An 18,742-nucleotide genomic window follows, 5' to 3' on the forward strand; every position below is an offset into this window, starting at 1 on the left:
ACGCTTAGGAGTCTGAAGTTTAGAGGGAATCTGATGAATTGTTTCCACCCAGAAAGTGGTTTAGATCTGGAATGCACATCCTGTGGAGGTGTTGGACACAACACTCAGCAGTGCCTGAAGCGGCACTTGAATTATCAAGACATACATGGCTATGAGCCAAGTTGTTATAAATGCGATCAGTATAGATAAGTACTTGATGGTCAGCAGGGATATGGTGAGGTGAAGAAATGATTTCTGTGGTGTAGGATTCTATCCAGTAATCTCTGGTATAGTGGAACACAAATAGAGATTTTTAAAAAAGCACTCTTTTAATAAAAGGTATAGAAGGATATGGCCCCGATGGCCAATAGATTTGTGTAGACGGGCAAAAAAAGTCAATGCAGTGGGATAAGGGGCCCATTTCTCACTATTCATAACTCCTACAACTATAAATTTATAACATTGCTAATACTAAACTAGATTCTATTGGAAAAAATTGGTTGCCCACATTCAGCCATTGACATTCTGAGAGCTCTGGTCCTCAATGCTTTACTTTAGGATATGAAAAGAAACACAAGAATGCTCAGCTTTACTCCTTAGAGAAAGTACATTGCCGAGGTGAGCTCATACAAAGAGAAAGAAACGCCTGCAGTTTTGCAGAAACCAGATGCTGTTACAGAGCAGTTTCTTCTCACCTTGATACATGTATGACTTGTGCTTTTTAATATACAAATGTACTTTTCCATCTGTAGTAGTAGTACCATGTAAGAGTGGGTCAGAAATCACTGGGAGAGTGATACTACTAATTCACACATAATGCATGGAAGCTCACCTCCAGGATGCAGATGGTAGTGTTTTTGCTGGCTTCTTGTGCAAACAATTGATGATATCCTCCCACTTTATAGTGGAGCAGTAGATCTAAAGTTTGTCTTTGCTTCATACGCAGACATAATTTACTTGAACTACAAGAGATTTTGAATTCATGCGGTGATCATTCAATGCTTGCACTGAAAGGCATGGTGTCATAAGTGAAAGACATTTTGCAATGGATGAAAATAGTCATTTTGGTTTGGGGAATGGCAGGGCGGGCTGCTATGTGAGTGGTGTACCTGACTGCTATAACTGTAACACAATCTACAACTAATGTCTGTCACATTAACGAGGCTGATTGAAGAGGAAAGCATATGAACAGAGGTTATATCCTACAAGAGAGGATTGGGATGAGTTTTCGCAATCATACGGCTTTGCATTATTTGGATGGCTGGCCACTTCTTTAGGCTGGAACAAATAGAGGCAGAGACTTTTACAAGTTATTAAGATAGTGGAGACACAAGAAACAGCAGAGAGCTGGGTCAGAAGCATCAACAATCTGCTGGAAGTCCTGATCCAAGGTTTCAACCCAAAATATTGACCATTTATATTCTCCCCACAGATGCTGCGTGACCTACCGAGCTCCTTCAGAAGATCAGTTGATTAAAATCGTGACTGACAAAATATTTATTTATTAACAAAAAAGGAATATAGACTATTGGCTACAAGGGCTTCACCTTATCAAAACAGAATTCTGATGATGCCTTACTTCAGGGGTGTCAAACTCATTTTAGGTCACGGGCCGCATTGAGAAAAATGCGACTTCATGCGGGCCAGATCAGTTGTGCATGCGCGCGTGCTCCCACAGCTTTCGTTGCCTTCATTTTTTCAACCTGCTCTCATGTGTCTCAGTCTCTGCTATATCTAAAATTGTTTCACTTTACGAATTTTGTGTTTTATGAAGCAGATTGCCTAGCAAGCATTCTTTTTATGATTGGTATTAACTTACAGACGTAGATTACAAGAAAGTAGGCAACGAGAAAGAAACGATGCTATTTCGGCTAAGATTGTTTTGGGAGCCATACCTTTTCCATTAATAAACGGTTTGAAATCAAGCATTAGCAAACACAAATGTAGACCTAACGCAGGGGTGTCAAACTCAAATACACAGTGGGCCAAAATTTAAAAATCAGTACAGGTCGAGGGCCGGACTGGTTCAGCGTTTATTGCAAAACTTATTGAAATGAATTTATTACACTTATTAACCTGTAACTAACAAAGCCTAGGTTATTGCCTACAAAAACAACATTGAACATTAAATAAATAAAAAATCAGTTACATTTATTTCTTATGGCTTTATCTACAGCTTTTCCGGAGTAATTTCTAATGAAAACATTTTTCCACAGGCCAACACTCTGTGATTCACACTAGTCTAAGCCAGATACTTGGCATCTCATCTTGGATGCAAGTTCATCAATGTTTGGAGTCAGGCTCTGAGCTGAGGAAATCCTCAGAATTGAGTGAAGGTGTTCATCAGAAAGACGACTCCTGTGTGATGTTTTGTTTATCTTCATCAAAGAGAACAGTTGTTCACACAGATATGTGCTGCCAAACATAGAGAGCATTTGAGCAGCTTGGGTACGCAGCTGGGGCATTGTGTTGGGAATGAAACGTAGAAACTGTGCAGCGCCCACCAAGTCATGCTTTGCCTTGAATGTGTCACTACATTGGAGTTCTATCAGCTCCATTTGTATGTTGGTTGGTGCGCTTTCCACGTCAGCTGCAAATGGATTACTGAGCAGTTCAAACCTGCTTTTTTTGGGCTTCAAAGTCAGCAAATCGCCGTGTGAAGTCGGCACCAAGTATGCTAAGTTTTTCAGCAAACTTTGCACGTGGGAACACTGCGGTAGAAACCTGCTCTTTCATAGTTCGGCAACGCGGAAAATGGCTCAAGTTTTCTTGCTGCATCTGCGTCTCCCACAGGCGCAGCTTGGTTTTAAAAGCCCTCACTGCAGCGTACATGTCTGTGATCACACAACCCCGCCCCTGAAGCTACAGGTTGAGCGCATTGAGATGACTCGTGATGTCACACAGAAACGCCATTTCACAAAGCAACTTTTTATCCCGGAGTTCTGTTGTGTCTTTCCCTTTGCTTTCCTTGAACTGACAGATCTCCTCACGCAATTCGAAACATCTTTTCAGCACTTTTCCTTGGCTTAACCATCGCACCTCTGTGTGATAGGGCAAATCATTATATTCTGAACCCAACTCCTCCAGAAACGACTTGAACTCGTGGTGATTTAAACCTTTGGCTCTTATGAAGTTAACTGCTCGTGTTAAGGTGCTCATTATATGTTCCATTTTCAAGGCTTTGCTACACAACGATTCCTGGTGTATGATGCAGTGATAAGCTGTCAGCTCACCTGCGCCGTTTTCCTCCCGCATCTTCCCCCAGATCCTGCCCACCAATCCACTCTTTTGACCGCACATCGCGGGCACTCCATCTGTCATCAGTCCCACAAGTTTATCCCAAGGCAGCCTCATTATATTTACACATCTGGATACCTCTTCAAAGAGATCTTTTCCAGTAGTTGTGTCATGCATTGATCTTAATCCCAAAAGTTCCTCTGTTACACACAGACCTGAGTCCACTCCACGAATGAAAATTGACAATTGGGCAGTATCAGAAATGTCCCTGCTCTCATCCACAGCAAGGGAATATGCGATGAAATCTCTTCCCTTCCCCACTAGCTGTTGTTGTAGATTGGTGGCAAGCTCACGTACACGGTCAGCAACGGTGTTTCTGCCGAGGCTCACATTTGAAAATGCTTACCTTTTATCTGGGCACACAATGTCGCAAACTTTCATCATGCAGTTTTTAACAAATTCTCCCTCAGTAAAGGGCCGGGCTGATTTAGCGATCTCTGCTGCCACAATAAAACCAGCCTTTACAGCAGCCTCACTTTGTTTGTGTTTTGGCTTTTGTGAACATAGCCTGCTGTGACGCCAGACTTCTTTTCAATTCTTCTACCTTCTGGAGCTTCTGTTTCTTGTCCAGATGCTTGTATTTGTCGTGGTGTTTCGTTTCATAGTGTCGTCTTATGTTATATTCTTTAATTACAGCCACACCGTCTCCGCACACAAGACAAACAGGTTTGCCCTTTATATCTGCGAACATATACTCTGCCTCCCACCTGCCTTGAAAACCCGTTTTCAAAGTCCATCTTTCGATCAGCCATTTTTGGGGTGAGGGATAGCTGAAAGTTGACCACACGTGACTAGCGCCATAAGGATGCTGATGAGAGAGTAAGGCAAGCACGAGTGTAACGTTCTCCTTCGCGTGTACTGATAACGTCGAATTCAACGTCGAGATAAACCAGTTAATAAGAACCAGATCGCAGTAAGATTAACCATTTACTGTTCACTCTTCACATTAACATATGGTGAAAACTGTTGATAAAACAATACAAGATTGATACAGTATTTGTTCCTTCCTTAATATCACATTTCAAGTGTAAATACTTGCAAAGGTGACTATAACTACATTACACTAAGGTGCAGTATACAGGGAGAGTTTACCTGCTCCATTGACTACTTTAAATACACTTCCATGCAAACTATCCGCGACTCTTTAACTAACGAAAGCATAAACATTATCTACCGTCGTTACTTCTAACAGGATCGGCATTAACATCTTAGTTCAATATATCGATTATCTATTAACTTACAGCGTTGCTCTCACTGTGATTTCTCATGCCTGCAAAACAACTTCTGCTCAGGTGAGCCTCGTGGTAAGCCCCCACCCTCGCGCTAATTTCAAACCGGTATTTTCCCACAAGACGCGGCGAAACCGGATGTGACATCATCGCATGCCGATATATTTTACATGCAATGAATATACTTTAAACACTTCTAATTCTAACTAGAAAATACTATTGAATGAATTACTAAGCGAAAATATTATAAACTAAATAACTGTCGTAAAGACAGCACACTCCCCGCTTGACCTTCGTAAGGTCACAATGAGCAGAGTACAAACTTAGTCTCTTAATCAGTCATTGGGTAGAAGTAGAATAACTTCTGTTAACTGGCCTTTGGTAAATTTTCACATCGCCTTGGTCGGTAGTCTTCAATTCGATCTTCCTGACATGTCCATTCTCGCTAGGGAATGTAGCAGTGATTCTGGCCGTTGGCCAGCTGTTGCGGGTGGCTTGCTTGTCCCTGAGCAGGACTAAGTCTCCAACTTGAAGATTCCTGCGGGGTTCTGTCCACTTTCGTCTCTGTTGCAACGAAGGTAGATATTTTTGTCTCCAGCGAGGCCAGAACTGATTTGCCAGAGCCTGGACTTGTCTCCATTGCTTTGTGTACAAATCCTTGTCTGAAAAGTCTCCTGGTGGAGGAGGTGCTCCTGCCTTCTGCGTAAGGAGCGTTGTTGGCGAAAGTATAAAGGGGTTTTCTGGGTCAGAAGACACAGGTAGGAATGATTGTGCGTTTATAATGGCTGTGACCTCTGCCATTAGGGTGCACAGTACCTCGTGGGCCAATCGGGTGCGTTGCTGCATCTCAGGTTTCCTTTTCTGGGTTTTCCGTAAGGACGTGAACCGTTTGACTGCCTGCTCTTTGTTATCTGGTGAGCGCTGGCGTGGTTCTCTGAAAGGCAATGGGGCAACCCCATTATTTGCTTCATCTCTGAAGACCTTGGTGTCTTTGGGTTTTAAAGAAATGGTATCTTGAGCTGATTGTGCAAGTTTGTTTCCGTGCTCGGTTTGAACGAAAACTGACTGACCTACCGTCTCGTCGGTTACTTTACGCTTGGTAATGTCTTGTTGTGCTTCTTTAGGGTACACCTCAGTGAGGCAGATCTTGGAACAAGAACGGCTTGACTGAGTTTGACCGCAAACTTCTGTACAGTTCGAGCTGACAATTGTTGTCCTGGAGTGAACCTCTCCCTCCCCGCCGTCCTGTTGTGGGGGTGAAGGAGCGTTGTCGGTTCTTTCATTCTTGACTTCATCACGGAGCCGTGAGGGTAAATTTCCTTCCTCGTATGGACGTGATGCAATCGTGACTCTCTGAGGTTCCTCGTAGCTGGGGAAGTTATCGAATACGTATGGAGAGGGGAGATGAGCCTGCCTATCTATTTGAGATTGTACATAGTCGCTTGTGCGTTCCAGTCTGGTCCTTTCTAAAGTAGATCTTGCTGCGGTCAGATCACGCGACCCTTCAGCTTCTTCTATGTACTTTGCTTCCGCCATGGCAGCTTCTTCTTCTCTTTCTAGCTGCAGCACTTGCAACTCTGTCGATATTTTTGCCATTTCCAACTGGATTTCGGCTTCTCGGGCGGCCGCTTCGGCTTCTCTGGCAGCCTTTTCTTTCTGGATTTCGGCTTCTCTGGCAGCCGCTTCGGCTTATCTGGCAGCCTTTTCTTTCTGGATTTCGGCTTCTCGGGCGGCCGCTTCGGCTTCTCTGGCAGCCTTTTCTTTCTGGATTTCGGCTTCTCTGGTGGCCTGTTTCATTTTCAAAACTGCTTCTTGTCTGGCGTAACGCAGTCGCACCTTGGCGGCTTCTGCCTTGGCTCTTGCCTGGGTGGACTTACTTGATGTCGGTTTACTGCCCTTGTCGCTGGGTGGCGTCGACTTGATGCTGGATCGAGCTGACATTGCAGCACTTGAAACACCTGATAATGCCGCTTTTTCACTGTAACATTCTCCTTCGCGTGTACTGATAAAGTCGAATTCAACGTCGAGATAAACCAGTTAATAAGAACCAGATCGCAGTAAGATTAACCATTTACTGTTCACTCTTCACATTAACATATGGTGAAAACTGTTGATAAAACAATACAAGATTGATACAGTATTTGTTCCTTCCTTAATATCACATTTCAAGTGTAAATACTTGCAAAGGTGACTATAACTACATTACACTAAGGTGCAGTATACAGGGAGAGTTTACCTGCTCCATTGACTACTTTAAATACACTTCCATGCAAACTATCCACGACTCTTTAACTAACGAAAGCATAAACATTATCTACCGTCGTTACTTCTAACAGGATCGGCATTAACATCTTAGTTCAATATATCGATTATCTATTAACTTACAGCGTTGCTCTCACAGTGATTTCTCATGCCTGCAAAACAACTTCTGCTCAGGTGAGCCTCGTGGTAAGCCCCCACCCTCGCGCTAATTTCAAACAGGTATTTTCCCACAAGACGCGGCGAAACCGGATGTGACTTCATCGCATGCCGATATATTTTACATGCAATGAATATACTTTAAACACTTCTAATTCTAACTAGAAAATACTATTGAATGAATTACTAAGCGAAAATATTATAAACTAAATAACTGTCGTAAAGACAGCACAACGAGCAATGCAGTGGCAGTACATTGTGGGATTTGTAGTATTAGTGGTGCATGCAATATACCGGCGGGCCAGCTCTAATAGAAAAAAAATTTATTCATTAATGATATTCAGGAAATAAACCAGGGAAACCGAATAAACACTAAAAACCCTGAAAACCTGGTACCTGAATAAACTCAGCATTAGCCATATCATACGCCATAGGCGCTTCGATTACTGGGGCCAGCTTTAATAGTAATTAGATATTATCTCGCGGGCCAGATTTGGCCCGCGGGCCTTGAGTTTGACATATATGCCTTACTTCATCACATGAGATGGTGCCTTGTAACCAAGAGAACCCAAATTATTGTCCTAATTATCAAGTTCCTGTCTTGGTACAAAGATAGTAGAATGGCAAGAGAATTTCTGAACTACATCACACATGCCAGTAATTTGTCTAACGAAAGCTCTCTACATTGCCATTTGCTAATATACTCCTCTTTGCGTGAAGCTCCTCCTTCTTATACAAGAAATGAGCTCTCATGGATAGGCTACGGAGCATACATTAAGCACAGAATGAAACATTAGCTCCAAAAAGGGAGAACTATACAGCACTTGTAAGAGAGGCTACTGTAATAACAACAGCAACTCTGAGTTTCCTGCAGAAATCATTGGCTACAACTAGAAATGAAGTTCAAAAACCTCTATGGCCTTGCACAAAAAAAAGGATATTAATGAAAATGTGACATGGAAGAAACACTGGCTAAAAAATAAAAGCATAGCCTTGCCCATAAATACTTCGCAAAGCATCACTTTTATGACTATAATGATTTTATCTTTGCAATCTATGTAGAGCACTTTGAGCTTGCATCTTTATGTATGAAAAGTGCTACACAAATAGTTATTATTATTACTACTTAAAAGATACTGTAAAGATGTGAAAGAATGCCTTGTGTTTGGAGGAGACTAAAGTGGAACTTCTTGGCCTCAACACTAAGCAATACATGTGGCAATACTACACTTCAGCCAGCTAACACAGTCCCTACTGTAAAGTATAGTGCAAAAGGTGGTTGAAATAAGTACTGAGTAAAAAGGGGATCAATGCATTTGAACTGATGACATCTCAGTTTTTGAAATTTTAGTTTATCATGCTTTATCATTTTTCCTGCTTTTTGGGCTCCACTGTGAAAAGAGGAGCATGTGATTCACAAATAAAATGACTCAGCTGAATTGATCAAAATCCCTGGTTGCAATGTTCATTTACGTGAACAAAGGGTTGGGGGCTAAATACTTTTACAATGCACTCCATGCTGGCACCATTGCCGCAATAATGCTGTAACTGTCGTGAATTTGAAGGAATTTGTTTGTTAGAAAAATAACCAGTCCTACTCTCAAGGTAAACTAATGCCCCATATCACTTAAGACTCCTTCACAGCGCATATTTGAGGTAAAAATTGTAATTTTTTGCTTTAATTTCATTTAAGACCATATGAGCAGAATTAGGCCATTCAAGTCTAATCCACCATTCCATCATGGATGATTTATTAAACCTCTTAAACCCATTCTTCTGCCTTCTCCCCATAAGCTTTGATTTCCTTACTAATCAAGAAACTATCAGGCTCCATTTTAAACATACCCAATGATTTAACCTCTATAGCCATATGTGGCAATGAATTCCACAGAATCACCACCCTCTAGCTAAAGAAATTCCCCCTCATCTCTGATCTATTCTGATTTAAATACTTCCATGGGCAAACATTTACAAAGCACAAACATGCTTAAAGAAACGGTACATCCATACCTTTCCTTATGCTGGTCTGACACCACTTGGCTTATGAAACTGGGTGTGCACTGGGACACATTATCAGTAATGCAACCTAGGGTCACTGGGTGATTCGGGTCTTTAATCATTAGACACCCTCACCCAGGCAACCCAACCAGGGTTGATCAGGCCTGGCTTGTGTTTATCACATGGACCAAGATAATGAGAGGCATGTAGTTCTGAGGGTTATGGTATTTTTAGACCTCATTACCTGGCATCTGTATGCCTGCGATTGTATGAGTTAAATTAACAGTGTTTACTGGAGATTCAGTATCACCCCACCGTCACTGAGCTTAGTGGTGATTTGTTTTCTGTGGACCCAGCTGGGGTTTAACTTTCTGGTTCTCCCTCACCCTGTGGGTATCTCAGCATTTTTTTTATTGGCATTTTGTAGACCAGGAAAATGAACAGCATGTCACTGAGAGGTTAGGTTGAGAGTATGTGGGCAGTAAGAGAATCATCCCTCTTGTGCTTGATCTCATCACTCGAGATTCAGTGTCGCACAACCCTGCAACTTTGATCTGGCCCACAACTTCATTAACCAGGTTCAATACTTGCCTTTATTGTATCTTGCTTGTCCTTACACAAGTCATCAGGTTTGTGGGTGTGTGGCCAGGGTTAGTGCGGGGATGTGTCCCCCTGGACCTTGGTTTTGAGGAAAGGGTTGGTGGATGTATATGTGGTGCTGGGAGATAAGGTTGTAGTACTTAGTGTGGTACATTACAGGTAGAAGTAGACACACACACACACACACACACACACACACACACACACACACACACAGTAGCATTAGTAAATTAAAACAAAGTAGCAAACTAATGTGAGGAAAGTGCTTGGATCCATTATTATGCAAAACAATGGACACTGCTTGGCTAGCAATACGCTTTTACAAGAATTTACAGCATCATTCGTCATAATGCATAATTATAATCATATTTATGGTTCTATATTGCTATATTTCTACACTATTCTTGGTTGGTGCGGCTGTAACGAAACCCAATTTTCCTCGGAATCAATAAAGTATGTCTGTCTGTAAACGAATAGCAACACCCTAATCCAATGGTACAGTGATAGCACTTTCTGAAACACAGAGATGAAAGAGTCAAAGAAATTCAAAAAAGAACCTATATCAAAGGGCAAATATAAACTAAGAGTTGGGTAGGGTTGAAGAGTGAAAGAAACAAAGAACGGAGAACATCTCAGTAGTGCTTGTACTGTAATTTCATGCTACACTGCATAACAGTGTAAGCAAGGCAACTCAATCAAGTGCTGCTTTCTATATGTCACTGCTTGTGAACACATCGCTGAACTAAAAATTCTTTTTTTAATGTTCAATACGGGCTGCCTTAATTGCCAACAAAATGTTAAAAATTCACCAGAGAAATTAAAGCTGCGTGCTCGGCAATCACAGGGGAGAAAAACAATGTAAGCCTTCTTAAGAAGTGGTAAGACAATCATTGGAGTGCTTAAAAAGCACAGCAGGTATTATTCCTACCAGATTTAAATATCAGAAGTAGATTGCTTCAGCTAATTTTAGAAAAAAAGTATAAAACCCATAAAGACTGTCTACCGTATATAGTAGTTTCATTAATGTGTAAAATAAAAAGACAAATTATCAGGCCACACACCGAAATAACAAAGGATAGACAGATGAAAATATTAACCTACATTTTTCTCTTTCTGATGCTGACAGACCTGTGTATTCCACTACCAACACCTGTAGTTTCTGTTCCCTTACCTATTCATATCTTATTACTGCCCTTGAATAGAAACTGCTTACTAAAGTTGAGCTAAACCCACCACTTTAAACATGTCAAACCAATTTTCCTTTCAGGTTCCTTAAATATTTCTATTAAAAATGGCCACGTAGAAGATCAGTTATTGTCTATGATAAAATAAAATTCATTATTAAAATAATGTTAAAATGTATTTCTGTGGGAAACATGGACTTGTCTCCCAAAGTCCACTAATTGAACTGCCTCAAGTTGGAAGTGTCATCCATTTTTTTAAAAAGAATAGGTCTATTTATTACTGAAAAACTGTTCCTTCAATAACCGAATTCTCTGCTGTGTCAATGAAAATAATCCACTTTCAAATTTGGATCACATCTCTACTGCATTCATTACACGATCATGGGGTTACATTCTAAAAATGGGAGAGCACAAGCTGAAGGAATTATATCAGTTCAAACAAATTAATAGAGTGAGACTGCAGATCTATCATTTCAGGATGGATTAAAGCAATATATGGCAGAAATATTGCTGCTATCCTTACAACAAAATTGTTAAAGATGCGCATAGTTCTAACTTAACAACTCAGCAGAATATCCATCAATAATGAAGGGTATTCTCTGAAAGGAAGCCAGAGAAATGGCTGAAGTTCTAGGTTTCCTGATGCATGATGCTCTCCTCCATAATGACACAAGGAAACACACTCAATGATCTGCTAACCATTTCCACTTGAAATTGCTCCATGAGATATAACCAGCAGAATTTACTAACTACTCTTCAAGAACAATATTTTGCAATAAGATTTAATACGTGAAATTGGATAAACATCTGGCTGCTTGGTAGTTTGTACAATTCATGCACTGTTAACTATCTTAAGTTGGCAGAGGAAATAATGTAAGTGGAATATCTTGAAACTCTAAACTTCATCTGGTGTATGCAAAAGATTTCAGGAAAACTCGAAATTTCAGACAGAATTCTCAAAAATGGTAAATATGATATTTTGTAGCTTGCAAACACTACAGGAGGAAAATTTGCTGGAAGTATCTCCTCAAAGGCCAAGTAATTTAAAACAGGGAAGCTCAAGAGGAAGAGGTACCTCAGAGATCATGGCAGAGAAAAGAAGGGGTGAGGCAATGGAGAGATTTTGAAAGGAAGGATGAGGATTTTCAAACAGGTATGGTGCTCAACAGAGTGCTAATGCCATCTGATGAATAAATGAGATTTTGTGCTAGTCAAATAAAGGGCAATTAAATTTTAGATGCATAGTAGAATATGGACTGGTTGTCTGGAAGTGTACCACAATACTAAAATCAAGAACTTAAAAGGATGGAGAAGGATTTCAGTAGTGGATGAGGAAATGACAGAGGGAAGCATGCATTCTGTATAATGATGCTGATTCTTCAAATATGACACCAAGGGTCACATTGAGTTGTTTAGTCACCTTTATCCTCATGTCATGAAAGAGATTATTTAAAAGCATCTCACATTTGATATTAGTTGAACATTATAATGGTTATTTTGTTTCTGGAAATGATGCATGCACTGTTGCTTTGCTCTTGGTGAGTGGAAAAACAGCCTATTTTAAGAGAAGCACACAAATATAAACATGTCAACTGTCACATACTTTTTTAAAAAAAAACCCTAAATGCTTAAAGGAAACAGTCCTAGGATCATGAGGTCAAATTAAGTAAAATATACAAAAATTGCATACATGGCAGGCAATTATACTGCTCAAAGCGTGGGTGATTCATTTATAGCAATTATAGACTCAATGCGTCTACATATTTTAAATTGTTCAAAATCTCAAAACTAATTATATTCAGAGAACACATTTTAAAAACTTTTGCAATGTCAAATAATAAGTTTAAGATTATTCACATCTGTACTAAGTTCCATAATGTTATACTATCGTATGGAGAAAACCCAAGGGTTTTCCCAAGAATCAAGTCTCCATTTAAGAAGATCACTGCAAAGGCTGAACAGTCATAAGACACAGTAACAGAATTAGACAATTTGTTCTATTGAGTGTGCTCCGCCAGTCAATCATGGTTGCTCCTCTTTTTTCGCCCCTCCTCAGCCACATTCCCTGGTTTTCTCCCCATAACCTTTGAATAGTGGCTTTCATTAAAACCAATATCAACACCATGCAAGCAATATAACAGAAAGGTACAGAGTTCCTAAACAGCATTCAGAACTTTAGCCAGAATGTAACACCCATTGATGTGTTTGGTCCATTTGTGAGTTAAATTGAATGTAAGCAGAAGGACTATCAGTAGGAGAGAATTTTTGTAGCCTAAACATAACTCATTTAGATTTATCAGAGTTATGCAACAGAGAAAGATGACAGAGAAGATTCTAAATTACAAAAAGCAAGAAAGTGAATCCAATAAACCTCATGGGTTACAACCTATTAGTCACTAAATCATTCTCAACTCTAAACTCTTTGCTTCCTGCAAATTATTTTGGATTTAAATTACCACACTTCATTGTGTCTCAAGTGGAGATCCTTTCTCAAGTGCGGTGGTTGTCAGAAATTCTCCTTCATTTCTCACTGCATGATAACATTCAATCAAGAAGTTTGACTCCCTGGAGAGACAACTCCTGAGATAGAGAAAGGGATCAGTGTTTTCCAGGACTATGTAATGGGCCTTTATTGCTTTAGGAAGTATTTTACTAAGGTTGTTAGATATTTGTCCTTTATATTACAAATGTTTACTGTAAGACCTGCTGTCTTTATGTTTCAGAGAACAAGTGAACATTCCATTATTTAAAGTCATGACTTGCAGCAATGGCAAATATGGACAATTGGAATGAATTGTTGGTCTGAAGAGTTAGGCAGAAATTAAATTCAAACCAGTGGAGTGTAAGAAACCATTTGGAAATACAACACAGTGGTATAAATGGGAGGTTACTGGTTGTGTCGAGGAACAAGGAGGCAGCATGGACAGAGATCTTTAAAAGGTAATAGGACAAGATAAAACGTTTATAGGATGCTTTCCTTTACTAGCTGATGTACAGAGCAGGGCAGGGAGGGGATGCTCAAACTGATCATTTTAACCAGTGAGGAAAGTTTAGATAGAATGGGGCTGTTTTCAAAATAGAGCAAATGGGAAGATCATAAGATACAGTAGCAGAATTACGCCATTTGATCCATTGAGTCTACTCTGCCATTTTATCATAGTTGATTTATTATCCCTCTTAATCCCATTCTCCTGCCTTCTCCCCATTAACGTTTGATGCCCTGACTAATCAGGGACCTATTAACCTCTGCTTTAAATATATCCAACGACTTGGCCTCCACAGGCATCTGTGACAATGAATTCCACTGGTTCTGTATCCTCTGTCAAGTCAAGTCGTCACTTTTTTTATTGTCATTTCGACCATAACTGCTGGTACAGTACACAGTAAAAAGGAGACGACGTTTTTCAGGACCATGGTGCTACATGAACAATACACCAGACCACAGACCTACCCAGGACTGCATAGAGTAACACAGAACAGAGCAGGCATTACAATAAATAATAAATAAGACAATATGCACAGCAGAGTTCAGTAGGTTGGTAGTCCGATGGCTTGGATGAAAATCTGTTACATATATAAACAGCTGAATGGCGGCATCCAGGATTCCGTCCATTTCTGTACTCCCGCCAAGGATTTTGTTGCCACAGATATAGTCCAATTTAATGTCCATTGGAGAGCAGAATGGACGGGAGAGTCAGCCAGCTGGGGCTTGCTTTTTTCCTGGCACAGACTCCTGCCCGCTCGCCTCACTTCCGCTTCCTCGCACACTGCTTACGACATCCCCACCTCTGGCCACCGGCATCAGGCGACTGAGACCTGCAGGCCCGATTCCCTCAGCAAGCCAAGGTCGCGCAACCTAACCAGCAGATTTCCATGAAGGTTTGTTTTTGGGCTTTCTCTGTATTCCTTATCATCTCTATCTAAATGGACATCCCTCTATTATGAGGCTGTGTGCTCTGGTCCTAGATTCTCCCACTATAGGAAACATTCTCTCCACATCCATTCAAAGTGTTTATTATCAGGATATGTATACATTACACAAGCTTGAAACTCACCTCCTAACAGGCAGACACAAAAGAAACCCAAAAGAACCCATTAAAAAAAGACCGTCAAACACCGAAAGTGCAGAGTGGAAAAATAAATCATGTCAACAGTAAATGCAAGCAAATAGCATTCCGAACTAAAGATTCTCAGTTCAGTGCACAGCAAAACAGAGAGCTAGACCGCTCTGTCCCTCACCTTGTGCCCTGACACCCTGGCCCTATAAGCTAATCCAAAAAAGCATCTTATAGGCATTCTACAAATTCCCTCTCTCAGGATCCAGCATCAACCTGATTTTCCCAATCAACCTGCATATTGAAATCCCCTATGACTATTGTAACACTTTCACATGCCTTTTTTATCTCCCGTTGTAATTTGTACCCCATATCCTGGCTACTGTTTGAAGGCCTGTACATGACTCCCATCTGGGTCTATTTATACTTGCAGTTTCTTAACTCTGCTCACGAGGATTCTACAGCTTCCAATTCTATGTCACCCCTTTCTAAATATTTGATTTCAATGTTAACAAACAGAACCTCCCTATTCCCTCTTCCTTCTTGCCTGCCCATTCAACAAAATACCTAACCTTGGATTTTAAGCTCCCAACTATGATCTCCTTTCAGACACGACTCAGTAATACCCACAATGTCATACCAGCCAGTCTCTAACTGCACTACGATATCATTTACTTTATTCCATATACAGGTGGCCCCCGTTTTTCGAACGCTCGCTTTACGGCACCTCGCTGTTACGAAAGACCTACATTAGTAATCTGTTTTCGCTGACAAAAGGTGTTTTCACTGTTACGAAAAAAGTCAGCGCACGCCAAACAACCAAGCTCCTCCCCCGGAACTGCATTCTAGCCGGCGTTACTTAAATATGTGCCTGTGAGCATTTGTGTTTTATGTCGATTTATTTTGTGCAGCCGTTAACAAGATGAGTTCTAAGGTATCGGAAAAGCCTAAAAGAACGCACAAGGGTGTTACACTTAGCGTAAAACTAGACATAATAAAGCATTTCAATCGTGGTGAACTAAGGATATACAGTCGGCCCTCCTTATCTGCAGGGGATTGGTTCCGGGACCTCTTGCAGATACCAAAAAACGCGGATGCTCAAGTCCCTTATTTACCTGTGTCAAGTACGGTGGTCTTTAGGACCCAGCGGAACCCCAGACCTTACTTAACCTGTCTCAGTGTGGTGGACTTCAGGGCCCGGCACAGCTCCAGATCCGCAGTGTTTCTATTCATGTAAATAATCACGATCACGATTGAAAATAGCATGAAAGTAATAAAGCAATCGGAAAGAAGTGAAATGCCATTGGTCATTAGAAAAGCATTAAGCTACAGTCGGTCAACGATCGGAACAATTTTAATGGAGCATGTGCAAGGCCCTGCCCCCATGAAAGCTACAATTATTACTAAGCAACTCAGTAGTTTAACTATTGAAATACATACGTTTCTTAGGTGTTTTATATGCATAGAAAGGTAAAATATATTCTATATACTAAGGCAAATGTTTGACTAACTGACGCTAAATAATACCGGATGTACCTGTTCCAATTTCAAATCAGACTTAAAGATGGACTCAGGAGTGGAACTTGTTCATAACCCGTAGACTGCCTGTACTTATAAATCATCTCTAGATTACTTGTAGTACCTAATACAATATAAATTATGTAAATAGTTGTTATACTGTATTGTTTAGGGAATAACGACAAGAAAAATGTCTATACTTGATCAAACAACAAGTGCTGGAGAGCTAACTTCCGGATTTACCCGATCTGTGCTTGGTTGAATCCACGCACGTGGAACCCACGGATAAGGAGGGCCGACTGTAGTGAGTTTGGCTAAGAAGTTGACGAAGATGATGTTGAAGAGGTTTTGGCATCCCATGACCAAGAACTGACAGATGAACAGCTGATGAATAGGAAAGGATAACTATTGAAACCGAACACATTAGTAAAAGTGAAGTCATCTAGGAACTGAACGTGAGGCAATTGCATGAGATTTTCGCTGTGATTGACAACATTGCAATAATTGCAGAAAAATATGACTTTGATTTTGAAAGTATATGTAGGTTTAGGGCATACTTACAGGATGGTTTGAGTGCTTACAAAGAACAGTATGATAGAAAAATGCGCGAGGCTAAGCAGTCAAGCATACTGTCATTTTTCAAGCCTTCCACATCAGCCACAGCAGTCGACAAAACTCAACCTTCAACATCGAAGACAGCAGACATAGAAGAAGGTGACCTGCCTGCCCTGATGGAAGCAGACGACGATGAGATGACACTCCTGTCTCCTCTACCTCAGACCACCCCAACCTCCGACGACTCAGCCTAACACACCATCATCAGTGTGCTCAATGTCTTCCCGATTCCGGTAAGTGAAACTACACTGGACATACATTATTTCTACTTTATGTAGGCTGTGTATTTTTATGTGTTAGTTGGTATGATTTGGCAGCTTCATAAAGGTTATTGGAAAGAATACTTCTGCTGAGAGCACTTGCACCGTGTGTTTCTGCCAAGAGCGCCTGCGCTGAGTGTTTTTGCCGAGAGTGCTTGCGTGAGATTTTCGCTGCGGTGTACAGTGCTGCAATAATTGTAGAAAAGTATTCATACTTCATATAGGCTGTGTATTTATCAGATCATTCCTGCTTTTACTATATGTTACTGTTATTTTTGGTTTTATGTGTTATTTGGCATGATTTGGTAAGTTATTTTTTGGGTCTGTGAACGCTCACAAATTTTTCCCATATAAATAAATGGTAGTTGCTTCTTCACTTTTCAACATTCTGGCTTACCAACCATTTTAGAGGAACGCTCTACCTTCAAATAGTGGGGGAAACCTGTACTGCATGCATGTTATTGCATGAGCAAAGTCACCAGACAAAAGTACTGGTAGACATGAAGTGGTCTCTTTCTTGGATAAGATGAGATACAGCAGGCATCATACTGAGACTCTTTTGGAGAAAAAGGTCTGCCTGACCCAAAGAAAGACAACATTTTATGTGCTAAAGATCAAAAGACAATTCCATATTTACAATGCACCCATAATGTTTTCTTTGAACTACACATAAACTGCACTCACACCACAGACATCTAAATGAATTTTAATCAGCACTGTCTGATCTGATTCAAGTGTTACGTATCCCATAACTGGATCACTTACCAGCAAAGGTAGGGAGGTCCGTTGAAGTCTGATGTCACTATTTTCAAACGTTTTTATTTATAAAGGGGCACAAAAGTAAGGTTAATACAAACATTCAGATAATGCACGTCGTCAACACTCAATCTAAAGCGCGGGTATAGTAATAATCATCATTAAGAAATGAGCTTTACTGTTAGGGATAATATATTGTCTGTTGGAAATATAAAGTCACTCAGAAGTCTGCAGGCTTCAGCCTTTTGGGAATCGCTGGGTTTCACCTGTTGCGACAGAGAGAGAGAGATTGGTGAGAGAAGGAAAAACTTGCCGGATCTTTATGAAGCATCCGTTGAATCAGGGGAGTGGCCCCCCCCCCCCCCCCCGATGTTAGTTACAAGCGGTTTTCCGTGATTCCAGCCACAAATTGCAATCCCGGAATCTCACGCATGTGGCTTCCTTCAAAATGGATTCCCGCTGCAACAGGATCACTCTGGAGTCTTCTTGGTGCGTCTGAAGGGGACTTCCCCCCCCCCAGACCCTCCTTTATACTTCCTCACGGGGTCGCAGGTGTCAATCAGGTTGGGATGATGCAATCTCTCTCTCAACCAGCCCACTTTGCCCAAGGGCTGTACACGTGGTCTCCATGAGACAATAGTCAATGTCGCCTTATTTTGCATCCCGGTGGAACGCGGTATTCGGCACGTCTCTCTCTCTCTCACTTCCTGGGTCTACTGACCCCCCCTCAACTAGTGCTCTTGCGATTCTCACAAAGGAGGGGGCTAGGATCATAGCACCTCCCCTCTAAAAAAAAACGTTTTTACCAGCGGTTAAAACGGAGTGGTACACAG

General features: G+C 40.9%; 1 protein-coding gene and 1 pseudogene across 4 annotated transcripts in view; both read right to left on the reverse strand.

Annotated features, from left to right (window-relative positions):
• The window catches only part of kdm4b (lysine (K)-specific demethylase 4B), a 558,544-nt gene that overhangs the window by 281,450 nt on the left and 258,352 nt on the right, over positions 1-18,742 (reverse strand). The window contains exon 10 of one of the 4 annotated variants that reach the window (XM_059991639.1): positions 6,477-6,612. The exons of the other annotated variants lie outside the window; for them this stretch is intronic. Within the exon in view, the coding sequence (XP_059847622.1) occupies positions 6,577-6,612 (36 nt within the window). The 3' untranslated portion in view covers positions 6,477-6,576. Of the gene's footprint in view, positions 1-6,476; positions 6,613-18,742 lie in introns of those variants that run through there. 4 annotated transcript variants of the gene reach the window in all.
• LOC132406250 (general transcription factor II-I repeat domain-containing protein 2-like) lies at positions 1,881-4,028 on the reverse strand (annotated as a pseudogene).

Source organism: Hypanus sabinus, chromosome 16 (genome assembly GCF_030144855.1).
Source record: "Hypanus sabinus isolate sHypSab1 chromosome 16, sHypSab1.hap1, whole genome shotgun sequence".
Classification (NCBI taxonomy): Eukaryota; Metazoa; Chordata; class Chondrichthyes; order Myliobatiformes; family Dasyatidae; genus Hypanus; species Hypanus sabinus.